This window comes from Psittacula echo, assembly GCF_963264785.1.
Source record: "Psittacula echo genome assembly, chromosome: 4".
NCBI lineage: Eukaryota > Metazoa > Chordata > Aves > Psittaciformes > Psittacidae > Psittacula > Psittacula echo.
Window position 1 is genome coordinate 50,516,666 of NC_137738.1, and position 19,246 is coordinate 50,535,911.

Sequence of the window (19,246 nt, forward strand, 5' to 3'; positions counted from 1 at the left end):
AAAACTGAGAAAGCAGGTAATTTCTCTGACATTTATCCATCCACCTTTGGGAAGAAAATGCACAGAACAGAGATCACCTAAATTCTTTACAGCACTGTATTTCTTTAATTCAGTCAAGCCCACAAATCTCTGCTGAGAACAGAGGTCTCAGAACTCTAACCTCATCACTGTGCATGAGGCAAAAGCTCATTGAGATACAAAGAGTTGAAACATTTGTCTTCATTAGGTTGACTTTGCTCTTTATGTCTTTGTTAAATGCTTGTTAATGTACAGTATAATATCCTCTTTAAGTCTCTGCAATTTAAATTAAATTCCAAGCAGACCCCTTTGCTATGAGGGAGATCATTTATAACAGCTAGTAACTACAGAGGATAGAACTTGATTTATTAGTCAGTAATATCCACATACCCCCCTTCAGTCTTCTTCCCAGGGGTTGTGGAGGAAGATGAAAATGCAAATTTTCTATAAGCAGATCTATGACAACAAAGATTTTAACTGAACTCCTATTTAAATCTTGAGGACAGGATTTGAATTTTACATAATTATTTATACTGAGATGAATTTATTTTTCCCCAGAACAATAAATCCAATGCACCCGTCACTCAGTGTTTAAAAGCAGACGATATAATTTTAGTAGAGCTGTGGAGTAATTCTACTTTTAAAAGTCAATGCATTCTTTCATTCTGAGGAGTACGTTTCCTTTTAATTACATCAGATATAGTTACATTTTAATAATATTTTTGGTTCACTTACATTTTTATTTCAAGATTTAATCATGCAAAATTTCCAACTTTGATCAGACTCCAAGTAATCATGGGTACAATTTGTTAGCACTCACCTCTACCACAGTCATATTTTTTTTGTTGACTGCAGACAAACGATCAGCCTCCCAAATTTTACGTCTAGCTTCTCTTAGCAGATCTCGAGCATCATCTACTTTGGTGTGGTAGCTTGCTAGCTTGTCCCGGACCTCATTTTTGAGAACCTCATTTTTCTCACTGGGCTCACCAAATAAGCTCTTCACCTTGTCCAAAAGATTTTCTGCATTCCTGCAAAACATCACCACCCGCAAAGGCACTCAGTTCATATTCCCTACACCGAATAACCTGAATATTCTTAATAACATGCAAATAAAATGGACTTCTAAATTAAGTCTCGAAGTAACATTCAAGATAACACATACTTAATAAAGTGAAACAACAGTTGTTCTGAAGCCCTTTCCTAAAGAGGTTTTTAAGTGTCACTAAGGTCCAGTTTGGCCTGCTTATGGTCAGTTCCATTAAAAGCCTTCTAAAAAGAAGCGCATAAATGGAAATTGTGTGCTGCCACTGGGCATAATTTAGATGAAGGATCTGAACTGAAGCCAAGGAAAGCCAGACTGTTGCCTTAGCTTTGTGATTTTCTGAGATATTTTGGGGTTTTTTTCCTTCACCTGCCCTGCCATTGGTTTTAATAGAAAAAATATTGCAACTTCTGAGGACAAAATATATATAAAAATGTTTAAATATTAAAAAAAAAAATAAATCCCAGTATTGATAGCTTGTCACAGAAGAAATGTAGGAAGGTATTCAGACCTTCTCCCATACCTTTTCCATTATTTTTAGTATTAGTAGCTACTGTCCTGTAATTCTGGTGAATTTTGACACCCTTATTCTGCAATACTGGAGGAACAGTATGAAGATGGATTTCCTTTTTATGACCTTGCCTCATAGCACAGTCCAAACTGCCTATCTGTTCAGCAGTCTACCTCAAAACTCACGGGTGCTCTAAAGATAGCACTTCCATATCGACCTGTTGTGCATTTTTCCCTCTGCTCTTTCTAATGAAGTACGAAGCAATAAATCTGCTCCATGTAATCCCTTGCTTTATGTACCAGAATTTCTGTGTGACTGGACTGTACCACATTTCTTGAAATGCTATCTTGTACATTTCAGCTGTGCTACTTTCTGGATACCTTCCTAGAAAAGGAATAAAACTATACAAAATTCTTAAAGTGTTAGCAGAAACAATCACAGGTCTGGCATAACACCTGGAATGCTGTATGATCTGGACCCTCAAAAAGAGTACAAGGGAATGAAAGAAAGATTAGAAACTGATGAAAAAGTTATTCTTAAACTATATATATATGAGAGTCTAAATATGTCAAAATTGTCCTGTCTTGAGAAGGAATGAGGACTGTAACATCATGAATGGAATGGATAAGGTGATCAACTATCCAATGTCTTTCAAAAATGAAAATACAGAAATGAAAATATCAGGAAACAATGTCAAAATATAGGAAGTATATCTTAAAAAAACTGTGCGGCTGAGTTATGCAATTCAGGAAACTGGATGATAGAAGGGCACAGTGGCTCAAAAGCCTTCAGACAAATTTATGGAAGAAAAAGTCACACAAAATTAAAGCTATTCAGCATGCTAAATAGAAAGACAGAATTCTGATTCACAGCATCCCTTGATAGCAACTCAGTGGCATCCGAGAAAATGTGTAGGAATGTTATAAAATATTGAAAGATTTATTTCATAATTATGAAAATCAGGGCCACTTAGGACAGAAACTGGTGTATTTTTAACATGCTCTTTTTAGAGAGAAATTATTGACTAATGTGTCATTTCAGTATATTAAGGCAATCAGATGGCAGACTTGATTTGAAAAGTTTGAAGGAAAATAAATGAGAGAAAAAGCTGCACATGTAGGAGAAGTTTTGCCATCTATGAAAGCAAGAAGACTTTCCTTCATTTATCTTCCTAATTTAACTTTTCAGAATTCACTTAAAACATAGGAGAGGTAAGAAGAATCCACTAATTGTGGTCATTCTGTTCTAGGACAAAATTCTGAAAGCAGAATACAATCACCAACAGAAGACACCTCAACAAAGAGTAGACATGATTAACTACTTCAAAGTGATCATGAGACTTGCTACTGCTAAATAATTCTGTAAAAATACATGTGATCACAGTGATCCACACATATACAAGCATGCACAGAGTTTTAAAAATTATTAATTTTTTTCATCCTTTTTCTGTGCAGAACAGATCCTATCCACTATCTTACTACATTATTTAAGCAGGTTTAAGATATTTTTCTTTAATATACAGTATTTTGAAAAAGATTTTCAGAAAACATTATTTAAGGCCCTTTCCTTCCTGCTCTCTAAGCCACGGTGACTAATTTTCCGTCCGTTGAGTTCCTTGTTAATATTTTGTGGATATCGATGACTACCTGTAAAGAGGTAAACTTATCCTTAAGACAAACCATGCAACTTTGATGAAATCATAAATTCATAGAATGAATCATAGAATCACAGATTAGTCAGGGTTGGAAACGATCATCTAGTTATAACTCCCCTGCCATGGGCAGGGAAGCCTCACATTAGACCAGGCTGCTCAAGGCCCCATCCAACCCGGCCTTGAACCCTGCCAGGGATGGAGCATTTACCACTTCTTTGGGCAACCTGTTCCAGTGCCTTACCACTCTCACAGTAAAGAATTCCTTCTTCATATTTAACCTAAGTATCTCCTATTTAAGTTTAAACCTATTACTCCTTGTCCTATCACTACTGATAGTAGTGATGAACTACTGATACTCCTGATGAACAGCCCTCTCCAGCATCCTTGTAGGTCCCCTTCAGACACTGCAAGGCTGCTATGAGGTCTCCACGCAGCCTTCTCTTCTCCAGGCTGAACAGCCCCAACTTTCTCAGCCTATCTTAATACAGGAGGTGCTCCAGCCCCCTATTATCCTTGTGGCCCTCTCTGGACTTGCTCCAACAGCTCCATGTCCTTCTTATGTTGAGGACAACAGAACTGCACACAGTACTCCAAATGAGGTCTCAAATCAGCAAGTATATTCATATATTTCTTAGTATAAAACATATTCCTTTATCAGGAAATGAAAGTACTCACTCTGCATATTTTGAGAAGAAGCGTAAAAGGGGGGAGAAGTTTTTTCCCTGCAGAACCCTTCTGCATTTCATGCTGGTCTGACAGTTTCATGTTGGCTGTAGCATTGGAGGACTAAGAACATCTTGTTTGAAAGGCCTTCCCCCAGTTTCCCCTATGATTGCAGGCAGCACTTTCAAAGGTTTGGCTAAATTTTTGCTTCCTTACTTTTCCCTGGTTTATTTATACGTATGAGTAGAGAAGGCACAGAAGAGGCTCAATGGAATCAGAAGAAAAAGCAATAAAACATTGCTGAAAAATAAGTTTGCAATATATCCTTTCTCAAGAGAACAGAAAGCAGAACCTTCAGAATGATGGGAAGAAATACTGTACTAGTAGAATTTTCAGAAAATTATCCAGTTTATAAAGTGCAAGATAATCAGGGCAAATCTGATTCTATAGTGCTTGGAATTCTTAGCTAATTTTGTATTCTATTTACATCTCCTTACAGTATGCATGCACCTGATAACTGACATTTTCAGGTGTGAATACCTCTATCCCAGACAGTTTTCAGAGACCTCACAACTTCAGTGGACCACATAGTTGCTCAGCTGGCTTACCTGCTAGCTGTTTGCTTTGACGAAATGCTAACCAAAGCCTAGCTCTAGAAATATGCCTGGTCAGACTGACACAGAAATAATAGAATAACAAAATTTTAACTTCAAGCCAAGTATTTTTCTGGATCAGGTAATTTTTCAGCATTTTGAAAAATGCTTTACAAAGAGCTGCCAATATAATTACATATGCATGCATATTTTTTATTTTTACAAATCACTAAATAACCAAACCCTGGTCTTCTGACTGTGCCGCAGAGTTGGAATATTCTTATCTACACTATTCTTTATATGGCAAAATACATCCTTTTGAATGTGTATGCTACTAGAAAAACTTTGCAGACAGATAATTCTTTTTATTAGACCATTAGTATTGCAGAAAAAAACCCTGCTTCTAGACAAGCATTTTAGTACAAAAAGCCATTCATCAGGTCTGAAGCAGAAGCTAAACATAAACTGAGACAAATTGCTTAACATTTGATTAGAAATGTTGCTGGCAGAGTTCTCTGTGCAGCAGAGAAATAATTTCCTAGGGATTGCTTTCCACATAAGTAAGCATTTCCAAAAATGCAAATGCTACGTTTAACAGATATGAAGTATTAGGATTTGCTTTCATTTGTATTTCTGTAAGCCCCAGCTTGAAAACTTCACTGGAAAAGATGACAATAACATTTACAAGACTTATATTATCACCAGGAGGTTGAAGACTGAGGTCTCTACTCACTTTAACTCATCTTGAGCTATTCCTTCTTGCATATTCAGCAGTCTACTTCTCAATTCTGCGATCATTCTGTCAGCTTCACTCTGCAGTTCTGGAAGACTCTTCTCCAAGGTCTTGTCTTGGGTTCTTAGTGTCTCGTTCAGTTTTATAGCATCTTCATTTGCAGCTGCAGGGGGGCAACAAATATTTATGTAGGGAGTTAGTAAATAAAAACAAGAAGAAAGGCTTTAAGCATCTACTCACCAACAATTAGCAAGTGGAATGCAACTTGCACTGGTTATTCATGTTGTGAAATATACAGGATGGTTAATCCAACGATCAGTAACAAAGGAGGAAATGTTTTATGTTTCATCAAACCTTTTATTATAGCTCACTTTTAAGCACAATAATCAAAGTGAAAAAATCTTTATATCCAGTGAAAGTAATATATTGCTCCCCTCCTCCCCCTGAAAGAAAGAATTTGCACTGCAAAACAGCAAAAGATAACCTGGTACCTTGCTCATAGAAAGGAGCAGGCAGTATGAGCAATGAAAATTATATTTAAAGTACTTCTGGAGAATTATAAAATATATCATTTTCAGCATTCAGACTTAACAGCACTAGGAAGAATAAATGATTGGGAAATTTCAGAAAAAGAAGGAGAAAGGAGTAAAAGTCACCCACAGATGTCTAAAGCCTTCATGCATCTAGAAAGAGATGCCTAGAAATGGAAAATAAGGGTATGAAGGTTGGAATATATGATGGTACACTATAAATGTATTGTGCATTTGGAATAGCTGAATTATTCCTGACAAAACTGGACATATGATATCATATTCAAAGATTGACTAAAATCTTTCTGTCACAGCACACCACAACATATTAGAATATACACTTTCAGAAGCAACTAGGTAATTTACAGCAATCAGTTTCATCTTCAATTTTAAAAATGTCTGCTGCATTTCCTCAGGCACAAAGGTCCCAAGTAACTGATTTCTCCAAAATAGCACAGATCCTGGGCACATGGGTACTTCTGAATATTTGAAATTAAATCTTGTAGAAATTAAAATCTGTCTCACAAACTTCAAATAAATTACTATTTCATTTACACATTGTGTAGGTTTACAGCAGATTATGAAGGAAATTCTAATCCAATGATGTCTTTGATTTACTGGTGAGAACTGATATTTGGATCTTTAATCAAGAGTGGTTATGTGTGGGGCAATGAGAACTGGTAAAATACTAGACTTTGTTTAAATGGATCACAGATCACTTTGGTGCATTATGCAATGTATCATTGCTAACTTACCTCAGGCCAGGAATAGTTTTATATTACTTATTTTTTTTAATCTGGACTAAATAAATAGCCATTTAATCTCCCTGTATATTTCCTTAGAAGAGAAAATGGGTATGTTAGCTATTTTATTAAGTTCAAGAAAACTTATACCTAGCTTCACCTTTATCCTTCATCCTCCTCTTACATAACAATCTTTACTTTCTAGTCTTACTATACTGCAAACTATCAAGAGTTCAGCGGTGGTAGAAGATCTGGATTCAGTGACATAGACAAACACAAGGAAGTGCAAAGCTGGGATAATTCCATAGTTAAGAAGGAAAACTAGCTATGGGTACTCAGAAGTCCAGAAAGTCAGCAAATCAGCTCAGTAGAAACGGATAAATAGTCAGAGTACAGTCATTACAACAAATCACTGCAAACTTCTCACTTGTAATAAGGTTTTTTTTCTGGTTTGAAGAATTCCTTGATTCCTTGATATTTAGGGAGGCTTCCATCACACCTACAATCCTGTATTTCTGAGCACTGCCATTCTCAAGCATTACCTTCAGTCAACGGAAATTTCATGGCATTTCGTTCCAGTTATTGCCTACTGGCAACAAGTACTAGGGAGCTCAGGGTCACAGATACAGGCCTGAACTCCTAGAGATCCAAAGTACTATAGTTTTCAGAAGTCTGTATTAAACTAGGGATGAGGAACAAGAAACGGGCATAAAGAATACCTGCCAGCTGGTTGGTCATCTCAATCAGAGCATCATGAGTGGACATAAAGTCTGTAAGGAACAATCTAGTAATGTATCATAGGTCAAAAAGAGCAGAGGCAAAGAAGCTATAGGGTCAAAATGCAGTTAAAATGCCGTCAAGGTTTAAAATAATCTAGGAATGGCGCCAACATAAGGTGACAGTTTATCCTCAGTTTTTAAAAGGCGGTGATCTTGAACAGGAAGACAACTGAGAATGTCAGTCAGAAGTAAGGATACAGAAATTATCACAACTAGAGGAAAAACATTTTGAAGAACTCAAGCTAGAATGGCCAAAGAACTGACATTTTAGAGACTTGAAAGATTTGTTGCATGACATTACAAATCCAGAAAGAAGACCGTTTGACTGACAAGAAAAAAATATAGTGCCTGTTTTGAAGAAAGGGGAATTCCATTACAGCCTGAGAACTTGCTTTGGAAGTAAGTGGAAAACAAGATGTGGAATAAATGAATGTGGGGTTGGTTTGTTTGGTTTGTTTAGTTTTTTGCTAGTTTTTTTTTGTTGTTGTTGTTGTTGGTTTTTTTTTTGTTTGGTTGGGTTTTCTTTTCCTTAAAGGCAGTACATGTCAGACTATACAGTTTAATAGCAAATCATAATTCTGGGTAAAAAAAAGGAAGTTTAATGATAAAATATGCTTATGAGTAAAAGCCATAAAACAGTCATAGTAGAGAAAGATTGGAATACTATGCAGAATAAACTGGGTGACCTTCAAAACTGAAGTAATCGGACTGGAATGAGATGCAGTAGTAGAAAATACTAAGTTGTGAACTAAACAACAACAGAAATTTCAGATGTAAGCAATAGCTTTTGCAGTTAGAAGTAAAGTATTAGTGAGAAGAAGATAGCTATACTAAGAACCTCCAATGGCACCCTGTGATAAACAGCTGTGAAAAAAAAAAGAAATGCTATCCCAGAACATATTCAGAGAGCTCACGCAGGCAGGTTTTACTGCTACTCAAGTGCAAGACACTGAAGTAACCTCATTTCAGTGCTTGTTATGTGTGCTCAGGAAAGATGAACCTAATTTTAAAGAGAGGAAGGGGAATTATAGGAAGGTGATCAGGAGACTTGAGAAAATATGCTTTGGCGTGTTTTAGTCAAAAAAATAAGGCGCCAAAGGGGAATATGATTACTCTTTATGAACATAGTTGGGGTAGGGGAAGCAGTGGAAGCACTAAGGAGAGTTAAAATAACCTGTTTCAACTGAAGAACAAGGTTGCGAAAAGAACACATGATGATAAACTAAATATGTTTAGCTAGAAATGAGGGCTTTAGTTATAAAGAGGTCTGAAACTATCTCCTGTTCAGATTGTGTGTATTTGTGGAAACTGCTTTGAAGATGAGGGCTAGAATGCTTGTGATAGCAGGGGAGTGGATACAGCAACCCAGAAGGTATCTTTCAGCCCTGTGCTCCTGCATTTCATCTAGTCTTAAAAAGTTAACTTGGCCATTAAGCAAACACAGTGATTTTAAAGTCTTTTCTCTGCTTCTACGATTCTGCATAAATTTATTTCACCCCCTCAATGTCTTCTAACTCTGTACTTCCTATGGCTAAACCTACTGGAGGACACTTTTGTTTGCATATAAACTTTGTGGAGCAAAAACTTGGTTTATACCAAGCCATTCCCTTTTCATTCCAAATTGATTCTGAAATATAAGGAATCTAGTCTTCTGTTTTAAAAAAAAAAAAATCTTGAAAACTTGCTTACTTTTTCTTGTTGCTTTTCCCACATTTATTTCATGTCAAAGTTGCACATCCTAAAGATATCCTAAATTGCTGTTCAGTTCAGCTACAGGGCATGTACGGAGATATATTACAAGAAAGGCAATATAAAATGTATTTTAGAGCACTCAGACAAAAGTGGAAGCTTTCCCTTTCAATGAAACAGGCCTTCACAAGCACAACTACTGAAATCAGTACTGTGGTGGGATTTCTGAGGAAGGAAGATCAGTATTTTCAAGTAAAAAAAAATTCCTGTGATTGCAAATCATTTTCATATTTTAACGCATTAGCTTAGCTAATAGCTTTATGCAACACACAGGTCTTGCTACTTGAAGCCATCTACAATGCTTTTGGTTGTCTTTACTTCATTGTGGAAGAGAAAGAGTTGGCTTCCTGCCACTACTTAGGTAGGGTTAGGAGTCACATGCAAATTCCAAGCAGCAGATGTTCATTAACAGCAAGTAGCAATGTGTTTTTGAAGTAATTCTGGGGAATTAAGATGAAATGTTAATGTACCAAGTGCTAAAATTGCATCAAACTCTTTTACCAATACCTGCGTTTAACTGCTTTAAAAATAAACAAAAGCTAAGCCCTGCTAGTTACTTAATCATAAGAGCTTTTCTGCAAATAACTGCAAAAATCCTGAAGGAACATGCTCAGTATTCTGCTATTCTTTTTGCTTAAATACCAGTACACTAACTGTTTATATAAACTGCATCTGTAGATTGGAAAAAGTCTGACGATAGTTGACCATATTTTCCTCACTCAGCATTTAAAGCACATGCATTTCTCAGCGAATATACTCTTCCTCACTGTTTCTCAGACCCTATTCCTTACCATCCTTCAGTTTTCTTGAGAAACAAATGGCACATTTTTCTTTTTCCAGTACCTTCAGCAGCTTGGAGAATGCCTCTGACGAACTGTCCAAGAGATTTCGCTCTGTCGTTAGTCCTCTCAGCATCCTGCCTGGTTTGCTCACCATCTGCTGTCACCTTGGTAGCCTAGTGATCCAAATTTAGGAAAACTATGATTAATAAACAGGACAAGGATGCACTATACGATATTCCTACTGGCTAAATCTATGTACAAAACTTCCCGCAGGCAAAAGGCAGTCAATGAATTATTGATCAGATGCATGGGAAATGATATGCTCTGTTCAAGTACACAATTAAATTTTATTACCTTTTCCTTTAAACAGAAATTGGAAGGCTTTATTTTAGGTTCTTAGAAACCCTAGCTGTGTGCAACAGCACACAAAGGGAGACAGGATGAAATTATTTACTGAATTTGTTTAAAGAAACATTGTTTGGAACTTTTTAATAGATTCTTCAGGGAATACTTCCCATAGCTTCACAACTGTGCACTTTTCGATTGACAAAGTGCAGCAGATATTATGACCTCTTTGCTTCCTCTCCAGAGGTGTTCTCAGAGACAGTTCATGACAACTGGCAAGAAGAATTTTAAATCAATACATTAATTAACCCAAGGAAAAAAAAAAAAAAAGCTATTTTTATTTTAGCTCTAATGCTTGAATTTGTCCTAGGTTCAGCAGTAGCAGTCAGTTTTTCTCCTTCTTAGTAGCTGTTGCAGCACTGTGTTTTTGACTTTTGGCCTGGGAACAAAGCTGATAACAGCGATGTTTAGACTGACCAAGGACTTTGTGAGCTTCATGCTCTGCCAGGGAGGAGAAGAAGCCGGGAGGAAGCAGAGACAGGACACCTGACCCAAACTAGCCAAAGAGGTATTCCATACCACAGCACGTCATGCCCAGGATGTAGAACTGGGGGCCCGGAAGGGCTGGATCGTGGCAGGGTGGGGGTGAGGTACTGGTTGGTGAGCGGTTGTATTCTCTTGCTTGTTATTTCCTTTATCATTATTATTATTGGTGGTAGCAGTAGTGATTTGTGTTATACCTTAGTTATTAAACTGTTCTTATCTCAACCCGTGGGAGCTACATTCTTTTGATTCTCCTCCCCGTCCCTCCAGAAGCGGAGGGAAGAAAGGTGGCGGGGGGGAAGGGGACTTCGTGGTTCTGATTTACGGCCTGGGCTTAAACCACGACAATTTATAACATATTGGGGTGCCCAGTAACATTTTAGCTTTGTGCAACTGTTTTATAATTGTATTGAATTGCAGCAGCAGCAGGATGAAGACAGACATCTGCTGCAGACCTGAAAAACATGTTGAAGAAAGAAATCACCTTAGTACATTCTACTTAGCTCTCAAGGTCCCTGCTTATGAAATGAACCCATTTTTATTAAAAAGAAGTTGACCATTTCAAGCAACAAAGCTTGTCACGCTGTATTTGTAAAGCAAAAAACCCCATTTTTCTCTTTGGGAATTGGATTCCCAAGAAACGTCTTAAAGCAAGGTGTTATGAGCTTTCCAGTCTCTTGGAAATAGCTAGAAGGTCAATAATTCAAAATGAGCTTAGGTTTTCCCTGACATGAGCTATACAAACTGTTTTCTCAGTTACAACCCACTCTTTCCACCCACTCCCCTCCCATCCCCACTTTTCAATGACAGTCAAGGAGAAACAGTATTACTTTAACACATTTCTTTTTGTCTGATTAGCTTCTAGGTGGAAGCCCTCCAGATACATCAGGACAGCTGAGTTTCTGAAATTAAATCCCTACCATTCTCATACCCCTTACAGTTCTGGTCTACTCAGAGTAGTTACTCTGAAAATAATTTATATGAAAATGGTTCAGGTAAATAGAATTATACAGGAAGAATTAGGAACTCATACTGACTGGGGATAGTTGGTTCTATTTCATCCTTGTGTCAGTAGAAGAACACTGCTTTTCACATTTTTACAAAATTACATTTTTAATCATGCTATTGGTTACTTCCTCTAAGATCTACAAAACCCCTTTACCTGCCTGGACACAGAACGAAAATATTATTACAGTGAGCTGTAAGAAGCAATTGAGATAGCAAAAAGTTAAAAAATACAGAATGGTCTTGATGAACCACTGCTCTAACTCAGCCTGGCATTCCTGATGTCATTTCATTCTTCATGTAATTGAGAACTACCTCAATATTTATTGTCAAATCCTCCACAATCAGCCTTTTATTCACTGGGTTTTATTTGCTTGGAATTTTCATGTTCACTTTCTTTATATTCTATAATATTTCTAAGTCTTTTACTACAAATGGTGATTTTTAACTTACATATACTTTTCTTGCTTTTGATTACTTTTCCACGTTCATGTTAATTCCAATTGTCCACTTTAACCTCTCAATATTTATGACTAAATGTCATGTGCTATGTTTTTGTGCACATTTATCTGTGATTGAACAGTTTTCACATCCTCTCAGTGACAATCTCTTTAGTACTTAAATCCCATTCAGCTCCACTGAAGGCTTTCTGTATTTTGCCATAATTTGCTTTGCTGAAAAATAACCTTTTGCTTCATGATCTGGTCTAGCTTTAACTCCATAAACCAAATTAAATGGAAATATCCTTCACAGTGTACCTAGTGATTCCATGGCTAATTAAATATTTCCGTTTGTTAATAAAGTCCTATTCGTTTTCTGTATATTCATTTTATTACAGTTTGACATGTCTATAAGGTCAGTCTTCAGCACCTCCTAACAGTTTAAACAGGCATAACAAACTTTTTCCTATGGGGGCACTAAGGGTCAGGCAGATTGGACCCAGAGTAAGGATTTGGAATGATACACAAATAAGACTTTCTGGCATAAAGGGGACCCCTACAGTGGAAATCTAGTAAAGAAATTATCTGAGATAAGTGAGCCTGCTTTGATGATGTTCACAGATTGTACTTACTGATGAAGGTTCCAGGGAAGCCCTTGTCCCAGTCTGAAGACTATTAGCCGTGTAGCAACTTAAACTATTAGCAAGTATTAGCAATTGCACACACATTTTTGTTTTGGTTTTGTTCATGTGTTTATTCTGCAGTCTTAACCAAGCCATAAGCAACTCCTCTGGATGGCATCTGGAGGGAAGCCCTAAAGAAACTTCTCCAGCTCTTGAGCTGCAGACCACAGAAGGAGCAGTAAACACAGACCTCACTCTACAGATGGAAGTTCTCAGCTTCTAACTATTGCAAAATAAGTTGCCTCTGCTACTACTTCCAGAAATTTTTGAGATTGAGAAATTCAGTGGTATGGGAGAAATGAAAAAGTTTACAAAATCAAAAGAAGCAGTTCAAACAAGAGGTGTGATTCTGATCTGTGTCTTTGTTAAAGGTACCTAATTAGAAGGGAAGAGGAGCTTTTGACTAAAAGTAGTCTACTGAGAGGAACTGAAGAGTACGAGGTCTCCCCAGGATCACAGATATAGGAATGTGCATGAAAACATGTAAACATAATCATTGTGAGAAAGATGTGAGGTCCTTCTGTATGGTTAAGAGAATGAAGTAAAGGATATGATAAAAAAAAAACAGAAAAAGGAGTGCTGCACTGATGCAACTGATGGTTGAAAAGAGACCACTCACAAGGAATCAAAAGCCCCAAAGGCTGTGTAGTGACTAAACACTCATCTTCTACATTTCACCTTAAAATAGGTAGATTATTTTTATTTTTTCATGGAAATAGACTCCTCACCAATCCACATCAACCTTTGTCATCATTACTGCTGGTTTCACTTTAAAAATGTAGTGAGCCTGCAAATCAGATACAGGAAAAAGCTTTGCGACCTATGGTTGTACCATGCACTCCAAGTGTTAGCCATTATGTGGTTATTAGCTGTATCTTCACTTGGAAATGAGACTTGAACACACTACTTCAGGACCCACTCTTCTTTTTGGGACATTATTCCTATTTACAAACACAAAAAGAGAAGGGTAGGACTTGCTATCAGTTTCCAGTCCTCAAATTAAAAAAACCCAACTTCAGTCCAGTTAACAGCTCTTTGTAACTGGAAATCATAAGGCTACAGACCCATTGCAACAACAGAAAATTGCAGAAAGAGAAGCAGTGATAATCTGGTCACCACACTACCTCCTCTAAAATCACACCTTCAATATTTTTCTTTCCAAGACTAGTCTACAAAAGGTCAGAATTTGCAACATTATTTTAGGACATCTCAATTTATTTAATTCTTGGTTGTGGTGGTGATGGGGCAATTGGAAAATGATATTAAAAGGAGAAACTATGCAAAGGATTAAAAAACCTAACTGTCTTAACCTAAGGCTGAAAAATCTTAATACAAGAAAAATAATTTTCTCTGCTTTTTAGGGGTGTCATAAGTTAAAAATACACCTAGACATAAAACTACCATAGTTATTTCTGGAAGAAAAACAAACAAACAAACAATAAAACAAAAATAAAACAGACGTGAAAAAACAAGCTACCATTACACTCACAATGAGAGTATATATAGATAAATACCTGTGTATGCATGTGTGTATGTATGTGTGTGTGTGTAAGTGCATATATACACATACGTGCATACATATGCAAACACACGACGGATGCTTCCTTAACCACTGCCCATGACTTAATAGTTGTTTTCAAAATTGCATATAATACACACAAACAAACCAGTTTCTCTGAGAATTTTAGTTCTGTAAGGTATGAACAGTTTTAAGACATGATATTAAAACTGTATGGGGTTTAGGTAAATTCTCTTAGGTATATATTCATCAGTACAGTAATCCACATCTTGCTTATCTGGCTGTTCAGTGCAGGGAAGCACAACACCTGAATATGATTTTTGCTTGTCCTTCACATATTTTGGACAGCTGTATTTTCATTGTGACTGGCCATTTCCATATTTTTTTCTCCACTAGGTGGCACAATTTATATTATTTTCGTAGACAACGTCTTTTACCGACCTAAATAAGGTCGATATTGAAATAAAACTTTCCTAATAAAAAGAGTAAATAGCACATTGATTGAAATCCAGAAGACTCTCACTACCCTCATAAATGAAATCTAGAACACATATTTAACTAAACTCACACACCTTGTGCATATATTTGAATTCTTCCTTTTAGATATTGTCCTCATTTCAATTCATTCATTGACTCTTAATGAGTCATACCAGGAATTCCATTGCCTTGCCATAAAATTTCTTTAAAACAAGTGGCTCAGGCTAGGCTACCATTTGATCTACAGCTCCTGGAGAAATAAGCCAACACAATAGATAACCCAAAATGGAAAATGAAACTGCAAAACAGCAAAACTTTTCCTATAAAGTGCTTGAGATGGTTGGGCACTACGTAACTCTGAGTGAAGCCACGCTACTTGTATTGCAAAAGGCAATATTAAAAAAGAAACGGGCTGAGATCTCAAGTCAGTCAGACTTAGGAGGTTAGAAAGGGAATGCAGTGAGATGATGTTGCTGCTGCAGAAAGCAGATAACCTTACCAGAGACAGTACTAATGTTCAGGAAAAAAAAGGAAGCAAACCAGGCAGTTCAGCTACTGAAAACTTCAGCCATTCAAGAAAATCGACAAAAAAACTCCAGACATGCAAGAAACTGTGTAGTAACCCCATGCTTTTATTGCCATTAGGTTTGTAGCTGTTTTTAACCTACATCTGAAGTCATGGAAAAGACCTTAAATGCTATATCAAGAATTCTCTTTCCTTGAGTGTCAGCTTTTCCAAATAAGCTCATTTGTGGGTGCTCTGTACAAGCATTAGAAAGTTTTCTGAAATTATTGTAAAGTTTTGCAGAAAATATATCTCAATGTATTGGCCCACAAAAAGAGGTTGTTGGAGGACTTGCTGCTATTTCAAACACTGAGACTGAGAAGCATCTTATAATTCATCTATTCATTCATGTTTAATTCATATGCAGAAGATTTCTGTCATTATGCAGCCTTAACCAAACCCATAGACCCCAACGTGATCATAGACTTACTCTTGTCAGTAGTTCATTCATTTCTGTCACCAGGGTATCCAGATTTTCTTGTGCTAGCTGAAGAAATCTCTCTGGAGCTCTCTGAGGTGAAAGCAAATGCTGTTGGGGAAGAGGAGGGAGAGTGAAAATCTGCATTTAATGGATCTCAGTGCTTCCAAATATTGCAGAGAAGAAGCATCAAAAATTTCCTTTTCATTACAGTATGTAACTCCCTTTCGTCATCGACTCTTTTGTTGCATCCATCCAACATACTTTTGTCAGGAATCTTGACAGGTTTACATAGTTTAGTGGAGAACCTATTAAGTGTGGTAGGGAACATAGAGTATATAAAATATATATGGATCACCAGCATGAACACCATTCTATTTGTATGCAACATCAATTTTTCTATACCTGGAATGTAATTCCTTGCACATAAATTACTGCTGCAAGTTTTCATTATTAAAATAAGATAAAATAAATAACCGTAATCACTATGTAACAACCAAAGCAAGTTTGAAGTAATTAGGTCTTGAAGTTTTCTTCTTTCCTGAACCTACCTATGGCTGAATGCTTGAACAGATTCAAGTACCAGGAATAAGGCACTGCTGGACTTGCTATTCACAAACCAAGAAAACCTACTTCGTAATATCTAGGTCTGTGACAGCCTTGGCTGCAGTGATCACAATATAGTAGAGTTTGGGATCCTGCTGAGCACGCTGAAGGTCAGTAGTAAGACAAAGGTTTTAGACTTTAGAAGAACAAACTTCAGCTTGCTTAGAGCTCAGCTGGGAGGGATTCCATGTGAAGCTTTCATGGAGGATAAAGGAGCTAGAGAGTACTTGGAGATTTTCAAGAACACTCTCTTGTAAACACAAAACCAGTTCATCCACTTTAAAGGTAAGGGAACCAAACGGAGCAAGACATCCCCTTGGATTAATTGTGAACTTCTGATTCTGCTTAAAACCAAAAGTGAAGCATACCAGAGATGGAAAAACAGACAAATACCCATTGAGAACTGCAGGGGCATTGCCAGGGTGTGCCGAGATGCAGTTAGAAAAGCAAAAGTTCATCTCAAATTGAAATTAGCCGGAGATTTCAAAAACTACAAGAAAGGATTCTTCAGGTATGTACACAACAAGCAGAAATAGAAGAAAAACACTGGCCTGCTGTCAAATGGGAGAGGTGAATTAGTCACCAACAACACTTAAAAAGCAGAGGTTCTCAACACGTTATTTATCTCATTTTTTTACCAGCACTGCTGCACCCTAGGTCTTGGGAACAAAATTCCAGGTTGATGGAAACACAGACACATCATCAGTGAAGGAAGAGTTGATGTATAAACTGTTGCAGGAGCTTGACTCCTACAGACTGATTGGCCCTGACAATATTCACCTGAGGGTGTTAAGAGAACTGGCTGATGTTATTGTAAGGCCACTCTTCATAATCTTTGAGGCATTGTGGAGATCAGGGAATATACTAGAAGACTGGAAGAAAGCTAATGTCACACCCATCTACAGAAAGGGCTCAAAGGAGGATCCAGGAAATTATACTTTTAAATCTTACTTCAGTCCCTTGGAAAATTATGGAATGAATCCTCATGGATCTGTCACAACTCAAATGAAATATGTGATTGGGAAAAGCCAGCACAGATTCACCAGTGGCAAATCATGCCTGACAAACCTTATCGCCTTCTATGACAAAAGAACCTGCTTGGTTGATGTGGGGTGAACAGTGGACTCTGTCTGCCTGGATTTCTCCAAGGCTTTTGACACTCTTTCCCACCGCCTTCTCTTAGAGAAACCGACACATTACAGTCTAGACAAGTGGTCTGTGTGGTCAGTGGGGAACTGGTTGACTGGCTGCACCCAGAGGGAGGTGGTAAATAGCTCTTTTCAAACTGGTGACCTGTCACTAGTGGGGTCCCCCGGGGACTGATATTGGGCTATTTAGTGTCTTCATAAGTGATCTGGAAGAGGAGATCAAGTGTACCCTGACCAAGTTTGCTGATGATACCAAACTGAGTGGGGAAGTGGACACTTTGGAACAGAGAGCCCCCCTGCAGGAAGACCTGGGTAGGCTGGAAGAGTGGGGTAACAAGAGCCTTATGAAGTTCAAAAAGGACAAGTGTAAGGTCTTGCAACTGAGAAAACATAATCCAGGAGTGCAGCACAGGCTGGGATTTACCTGCCTGGGTAGCAGCTCTGTGGAAAAAGACCTGCAGGTCCTGGTGGGCAACAAGCTCAATATGAGTGAACAGCATGCAGCTGCAGCAAAGAAAGCCAACAGGATGCTGGGTTAGATCAGCAAGGGCATAACTAACAGAGATAAAGTCATCCCACTATACTCAGCGCTTGTCGGGCCACACGCAGAATCCTGTGTTCAGTTTTGGTCCTCACTTTACAAAAAAGATGTGGACAGGATGGAGCCAGAGAAGGACCACAAAGATGATCCATGGAATGGGAAGCAGTATGAGGAAAGCCTGAGGAGCTTTCAGCCTTGAGAAGAGGGACTAGTGGAGACCTTATCACCATGTTCTAGTATTTAAAGGTTGGCTACAAATAAGATGAAGACTCCTTTTTTAAAAGGAGTCACATGCAAGAGATGAGGGTAATGGGTAAAAATTACTTCCAGGGAGATTCCAACAGGACACAAGAGGAAAACTTTTCACAATGAGAACAATCCAGCACTGGAATAATCTCCCCAGGGAAGTGGTGGACTCCTCAGTGACGGACACTTTCAAAATTTCACTGGATAGGGTACTGGGATATTTTGTCTAGACAGTAATTTTGTCAATAAAGTTTGGACCAGATGGTCCTTGAGGTCCCCTTCCAAACCGGTATTCTATGGTAGGGTTGTACAGAAATCCTATTATTTGTGTATGTAAATACTGTAAACATACCTTTAATTCCTGTGTCATGTTCTCAAAACCATGCAACATTTTATACGGAGCAGGTAGTGGACCACTAAGATTAACACTCAGGATCATCTGGTTTAGTCGATCCAGGTCATTGAGAAGGAGTCCCGTGCATTCATCATCACAAGCTAGGGGAAAGAACAGCAAAGCTTATTTATTCTTGCTAAATGTTTAAGATATATGTTTGAATTAGAAATTATATGGCTTGCATACAATTCTGTGAGTGGTAACACTAATTTCAAGCATTTTACCCCAAAAAAACAGTGTGAGAAAAAAATAGAAACAACGGTTAGGGAACAGGACTTACTGCCTAAGACTTGGTAATGTGACAGTTTAATATAAAATATGAAGAGCAAAATTGGTAGGTTTACCTCACAAAACCAGGAAATAGTTAACATTGTCCATTACGGACTAGCCAATATAAAATCCTAAATCAGACAAGCAATTTAGATGAAGTTTTAGAAAAGTGGACAGGTAATGCAAAAAATCTAAGGAACACTTTATGAAGTATAGTATGGTTATGGATTTGAACAGAAGAAAATA

At 37.6% G+C, this 19,246-nt stretch overlaps 1 protein-coding gene across 1 annotated transcript in view; it reads right to left on the reverse strand.

The window, feature by feature from the left end:
- Positions 1 to 19,246, reverse strand: part of LAMA2 (laminin subunit alpha 2) — a gene marked incomplete at its 5' end in the record, with an annotated part of 387,284 nt that overhangs the window by 78,624 nt on the left and 289,414 nt on the right. The window contains 5 exons of the mRNA XM_080616795.1: positions 839 to 1,049; positions 5,218 to 5,380; positions 9,862 to 9,973; positions 15,808 to 15,906; positions 18,689 to 18,831. Of these exons, the coding sequence (XP_080472921.1) occupies positions 839 to 1,049; positions 5,218 to 5,380; positions 9,862 to 9,973; positions 15,808 to 15,906; positions 18,689 to 18,831 (728 nt within the window). The remainder of the gene's footprint in view (positions 1 to 838; positions 1,050 to 5,217; positions 5,381 to 9,861; positions 9,974 to 15,807; positions 15,907 to 18,688; positions 18,832 to 19,246) is intronic.